A 6,403-nucleotide genomic window follows, 5' to 3' on the forward strand; every position below is an offset into this window, starting at 1 on the left:
CATTGATAAATTCTCTAAGCGCCTTTCTAAATGGAAGGCTAATATCCTATCTATCGGTGGGCGGTGTACCTTGGTTTCGTCAGTTCTTGGTTCATTGGGAATATATTATATGTCTCTCTTCCGTATGCCGGGTTTGGTTAGGAAAACTCTTGAATCTATGCGAGCCAATTTCTTTTAGGGTGGTCATGATGGTAAAAATAAAATGCATTGGATTAGATGGGATCATGTCATTGCTAGTAAAGAGTGTGGTGGAATTGATATTGGTTCTCTTGATGCTCTTAACAAAGGTCTACTTTTAAAATGGAGATGGCGCTTTGTAAATTCTCCTGATGCATTGTGGTTCAAGGTTCTTAAAAATCTTTATAAGCCGAAATCCTTTTGGTCTTGGACGGACGAGAATGGGGCTAAACATGGCACTTGGCATCAAATGTCAAAGTTAGCTATTGAATTAGACAAAAAAATTATTGTTCCGCTTCATTCTTTGAAGATCAAGATTGGGAATGGAAGATCGATGGACTTTTAGCATGATATATGGTATGGACATATCCCGCTACAGGTAAGGTTCCCTCGGCTTTTTCGCCTTGAACAAATGAAAAATGTTGTGCTTTCGGATCGTTGGAATGGTTTTTCTTTTACCCACAATTGGCGTCGGCCTATTAGAGGGGGGCCGGAGGAGACCGAATGGCTGGATCTTTATTCGAGCTTAAGCCATATTGTTTTGGTGGATAGTGAGGATATGTGGCAATGGAGTGTATCAGATTCTTTTGATTTTTCGGTTAAAGAAAGTAGATTACCCATTGATGATAAAACGCTATCCGATGTGCAATTTGGTTCTAGATGGAGCTAACTTGTTCCAAAGAAAGTCAATATTTTGGTTTGGAGAGTGATTCGTGACCGAATTCCTACTCTATGTAATCTTTCTAACAAAGGAATCGACATTCCTTCGGTTTTATGTCCATTATGCTCAAACGGGGAAGAAACTGTCTGATCATCATTTTTCATTTTGTAGAGTGGCTGATAAGTTATGGAGTAATTTCTAATTGGCTTGGTGTACCCATTATGTCGCTTGGAAATGTGGGGGATACTTTAAGTTCCATTGATTATTTGCATATTAAGAGCTCCAAGAAAGCATGTATTGAAGCTATTATTTTTTGCATGGTTTGGACGATTTGGAAGCATCGAAACGATGAGGTCTTCTCTCTGGGTACTCAAAGAACGGATTTCTTGTTTGATTTTATTGTCTCTCAGTCCTATTTGTGGGTTAGTAGCAGGTGTCGAAAGATGTGTGTATCGCGGGAGGAGTGGTTCCAAAACCCACTTCTTTTTTTGTAGTCGTGCGTTTGTTGTTGTTTGATGTTTCTCTATACCTTGTAATTGTAATTTTAACTTTGTACCTTTATGATGACTTTTGGTACTTTGCTAGATGCCATTTGTTATTATTATAATGTTGTTCGAAAAAAAAAGTAAATTTAAAATAAATAAAAAAAAGTACATCACTCGTTGTGCCAAATGGATTATGGAGTGCGTCATCTGACCACGCAAATCATCCGCACCACGCATGAAAGATTGATGGAAGCGGTGTTGAGTGGTTGTGTCACACCCATCACCCGTTGAAAATATATTGAATTGAGTAAAAGTATATATATCTGGTCCATGATAATTTATTAATTTTACTTATTTCATACTTTCATCTTTATGTTTGATTTACTTCAACCAAAACCTCAGGAAAGGGAATAGAAAAAAAAAACATAGACAAAGTATTATAGTAAATATTTTTTTTACCATTTGCCCAATAAAAAACGTAACCCGTTTCAGACTAAAACGAAAAACGCTACCCATTAAATTCAACCCGATTTATTACTTTGTTTGAACCCGATTGCCATCCATCTATATTCCGGACCCAAGTAACATTCACAAAAACCCTGCAACAGGGTTTAATCATCACCAAACTAACAAAAATGGGTGTAGTCGGAGATGGAGTAAAAAAAATTGTAAAAAAAGGTTTCGTCGGAGAAATGAATTTAAACACCGGCGGTGGCAAAATCAATTGGTTTCCGGGACACATGGCCGCCGCTACACGTGCCATCAATTCTCGTCTCAAAGTCGCTGATCTCGTCATTGAAGTCCGTGATTCTCGCGTATGTAATAACATTTCCAAAACCCCCCTCATTTTTTTTGTTTTGTTATTGTTATTATTGTTTTAAGACTTTGGTTTTTTGGTTTTTGTGTGTCTGTGTTTTTTTTTTTATTGTATTTTGTGAAATGTTGTGAAACAGATTCCCTTGTCGTCTGCGAATCAAGACCTTCAACCGCGGTTATCGGATAAACGACGTGTGATTGCGCTTAATAAGAAGGATTTAGCTAACCCCAATATTATGCATGTATGTACATATCTATTCTTATATATCATATATGTATATGTATGCCAGTTTTATATGTCTGGATGTGTAAGGCTTCACTTAGTAATAGTACCAAAAAGATTGCTGACCTAATTTGCTACTCGTATTAGACAACGGATTGCTTTTCTTTTTCGTGTTTTTCTTGTTATTGCTTGTTTTACATTTGTTTAACTTTTGCATAAATTACAAATATATATAGCTACCAACCAATATATTTGTTTGAAAAACATTGCAGTTTGTAAATTTGAGGAATTGCCGATTAGATTTGAACCTTTTGATCAAAACTACATATGATAAAGTTGGGGTTATTCAAATACTAGATATTAGTTAGTTATCTAGAAGTAGCCTCTCTACCCGTTGATGAAGACATTAGTCGGCAACTATTTCTTGATGTTAGCTTTGTTTGTGAAGTTAAATGTCGTTGGAGATTGTTTCTGGAAAAAGATTCGTTTTAAAAGTTTTAAATAACCTAGTATGTCTGACATCCGAAATTGAAGTATCAGTTTTGTCAAGCAAACATAATACTCGTTTGGTTTTTTGGGTTTTTGTCAGAAATGGATAGATTACTTCAGTTCCTGTAAGCAAGATTGTCTACCCATCAATGCACATAGCCGGAGCTCCGTTCAAAAGGTATGCTGTATTCTCTTTATTAAATTCAGCAATATGACTGTTCTTTCTAACCTTTTTTGATCGTTTTTATCAAGCATGAGTGCCTGACAAATAGTAATGGATCGAAATTGTTATTAAACTTGTTAAAGCTTTTCCTTTACTCCTGCAAACTTTTCAAAGTTTGTGATTTGATTATTCTTTTATTTGTTTGACTATTTAATTTTAAACCCATTGTTAACGGGTAGGTTCATAAAGTGTCTATTACATATGATATTTGCGTATAAAATGTATCAGGAGTACCTTCCATTATGATACATAGGTCAGTAACTGTATTTTGATTAAAAATGACAACAAATACCTGATTGCAGTATGTTTTATTAATGAATGGTACGGAAAGATGGTTCTCATAGTTGAAGGGAATTATCCACTTGTCAAAATTCTGTTTGATGGCCTATTTTATGGTGGTCTAATTTGTGTTCTAATTAAATATAGCTTCTAGAACTTGTTGAGCTCAAGTTAAAGGAAAAGATTGCGAAAGAACCTACTCTCCTTGTCATGGTGATAGGTGTTCCCAACGTTGGGAAATCTGCTTTGATCAACTGCATTCATCAGATTGCATCATCACGTTTTCCTGGTAATCTGTTTATCTATTTTGTCTTGTGGCATTACTCCTCGTTCCTCATCCCCGAAAGAAGTGCCAGTTGCTGATAATCAGTAAAGATGTCATGTCTGGCAATAATATTTAGTATTTTCTTAGAACAGGAGAGGAAGAAGCGAGCAAAAGTAGGACCATTGCCTGGCGTAACACAGGATATTGCTGGATTCAAGGTCAAGTTTTCATCTAACATCTAAGACCAGATAATATATGAATATAGCCTCATTGTTTACGTCTTAAAAGTTATGTGTATGGCTGTCCTAAATCGTGAGATTTAAGATGGAATACAGATAAGTTGACTGATGTAGGTACATATTAAAACCTAAATGGGTCATGGGTGTATTTCTCAGCAGTTTATCAAAGCCACTAAATAGAGAATGGCATGTACACATATGCATTTTAACCTTGTTCTTAATCACATGCAGATTGCACAACGGCCTAGCATATATGTATTGGATACCCCAGGAGTACTTGTTCCAACCATTTCAGACATTGAAACGGGATTAAAGTTGGCTTTGGCAGGTTTGAAATTGCTATTATTAAAGCTACTATGAAATTCTCCTGCAATAAATCGTCGATTGTGATGTCCTAGCTTAATTATCTTAAGCACTAAATGATGCTAAATACTTGTTGTGTGGTGATGATGTTATGCAGGGTCTGTGAAAGATTCGGTTGTGGGCGAAGAACGTATTGCTCAGTATTTGCTTGCTGTTCTTAATACACGACAAACTCCACTGCACTGGAGGAATGTGCATAATAGCACTCTGAAAGGGCTGCAGAGTGAAACTGATGATAAACCTGACTATAATGTTAAGAATCTTCTGCCAAAAAGACGATCCGTCCCTGTCTCTTCTAATATTCAGTATGTAGAGGTAACTTCTTCAAGCTGTATATTGGTCATTTCTATAAAAACAAGAAAGTTAACAGTTAACTAGACCTGCTGATTGTTACTTGCATGTAGGAAATGTTTCAATTTTACTTTTAAGATCAAACACAGTAACTTTATTTACAATATTTGTTATGGATCCTATTCTCTTCAACAAAGATAAGCGATTTTACTTTTAAGTTCAAACATACTAGCTTTGAATCTCAAATGATGGTTTGTACAGTTAGATTATGAACGATTAGCAACTAGTTATGCTGCCTGTGAGTTCCCTTGTAGCATTCAAACTTTTCTTATCCAAACTGACTCATTAAAATTGAACTATTGATGCTTAAACTCTTTTTATGTTAAAAGAAGTCAAACATCATGATCTTGGTTGCTTAAGGGTCATACAAATAAAGGTGTTACTTTTGACCAATGATGGGTAAATACTCGTATGTGTTTTACTTTCTTTCTAAAGGGTTTAATCGTTTAACATGTAAAATAAGTTAGCCAAATTGGAAATGGGTCAAATGTGTGAAAAGTTGCTTAAAGTGTAAATTATTTAACTTGAAGATTTATACTTTTTGTTTGAAAGAAGATGTTTAATGTAATCATATTTGACTTGTGGTTAGCAAAATTGAATAGAAATGGTTCTCCACCGAACCAACTGGCGCCCAAGCTGTTTCGACCTGTAATTTATCACTAGTTTTTTACCCCAACTAATTATGACTTGTTACCCAAGCTAACTGACCACCCATTTTGCCAGCTTCACTTACATACCATGGATTCCCGTATTTTTATTGCTTTACCTGTTTAATATAATGTGTTTGTTCAAGCAGGGTGTTGCCAAAGAGGTACAATCTGCTTTATATTCCACTTTATCGGAATTCAGAGGTGATTTGGAGGATGAGAATGAGTTGGAGGTCTTAATCGAACAACAGTTTACAGCATTGCAGAAGGCATTGAAGATCTCGAATAAAGCAAATGAGGCTCGTATGATGGTATCTAAGAAATTTCTTACACTGTTTAGGGCCGGAAAACTTGGCCCCTTTATTCTTGATGATGTTCCTATAGTTGCTTCTCATTCTTGAATCTCTTGAACTTCGTAGATCCCTTTTTATTACTGCCTTTATGTTTCTTTATTGTACGAATGTAACATGAACCCCAACATATAAAGGAACGTGTAAACTGCTAGATGCCTTTAAGTCCTGACATTTGTTGGCCTTCCCTATTCGGGAGTCTGCGCCCCGGCGTCCATTTTTAACACAAAAAACTGCTGGCTCTTAGCGTACACAGTTTGCCTACGCCTTAGGTATCATCGTAATATTAATGTTATGTGTATTTTTTTTAAGAAGCAAACTACAATGTGACAATTGAAGTACATATCTGTATCTATAACTACATATAAAAGAATAGCCTCTTTTATTTATGAAAATGTTAAAATTACTCTATGCAATAATGACAATAATACCCCTATTTTTTTTTCAAATCGTCTTCTTCTTTATTCACTAAATTAATTATCTTCACTAATATATCTAAAATACCTTTGAAAAAAAGTCTACCATCAGTTCTTCAATTTTTAGAATAATTTCACTAACTATTGTATTAATTACCTTGTACATAAATAGCCTACACTACTCATTTTCATCGTTAATCGCCACTACCCGTTACCACCGCATTGTCACCGTCGCCGTCATATTGCGCGGACATCATGCTAGTCATTTACAAAGTACATTTGGAATAGTTAAAATGTAACTTTTTACTAAACTTTATCATAAGAAAATAAATGCTTAATACTCCATAATCAATTAATCATATTAAATACTAGAGTGCATCCCCGTGCGATGCACGACTAGATAAGTGGTCCTGGGATAC

General features: G+C 35.4%; 1 protein-coding gene across 1 annotated transcript; it reads left to right on the forward strand.

Moving 5' to 3' along the window:
- Positions 1-1,866: 1,866 nt before the first annotated feature.
- LOC122607988 (short integuments 2, mitochondrial) lies at positions 1,867-5,742 on the forward strand. The gene is made up of 8 exons (XM_043781071.1): positions 1,867-2,138; positions 2,277-2,381; positions 2,952-3,029; positions 3,501-3,642; positions 3,766-3,836; positions 4,089-4,185; positions 4,318-4,535; positions 5,368-5,742. The coding sequence occupies exons 1-8, from the start codon at positions 1,959-1,961 to the stop codon at positions 5,617-5,619; spliced, it is 1,143 nt and encodes a 380-aa protein (XP_043637006.1). The 5' UTR covers positions 1,867-1,958; the 3' UTR covers positions 5,620-5,742.
- Positions 5,743-6,403: the final 661 nt, after the last annotated feature.

This window comes from Erigeron canadensis, chromosome 7 (assembly GCF_010389155.1).
Source record: "Erigeron canadensis isolate Cc75 chromosome 7, C_canadensis_v1, whole genome shotgun sequence".
Taxonomy (NCBI): Eukaryota; Viridiplantae; Streptophyta; class Magnoliopsida; order Asterales; family Asteraceae; genus Erigeron; species Erigeron canadensis.

Bases quoted from the DNA above. Each gene is read 5' to 3' on its own strand.
- LOC122607988 (XM_043781071.1), top strand. From the start codon at position 1,959: ATGGGTGTAGTCGGAGATGGAGTAAAAAAAATTGTAAAAAAAGGTTTC. The intron at 3,030-3,500 runs GTATGCTGTATT...AATTAAATATAG, and splicing joins GCCGGAGCTCCGTTCAAAAG to CTTCTAGAACTTGTTGAGCT. The intron at 3,837-4,088 runs GTCAAGTTTTCA...AATCACATGCAG, and splicing joins AGGATATTGCTGGATTCAAG to ATTGCACAACGGCCTAGCAT.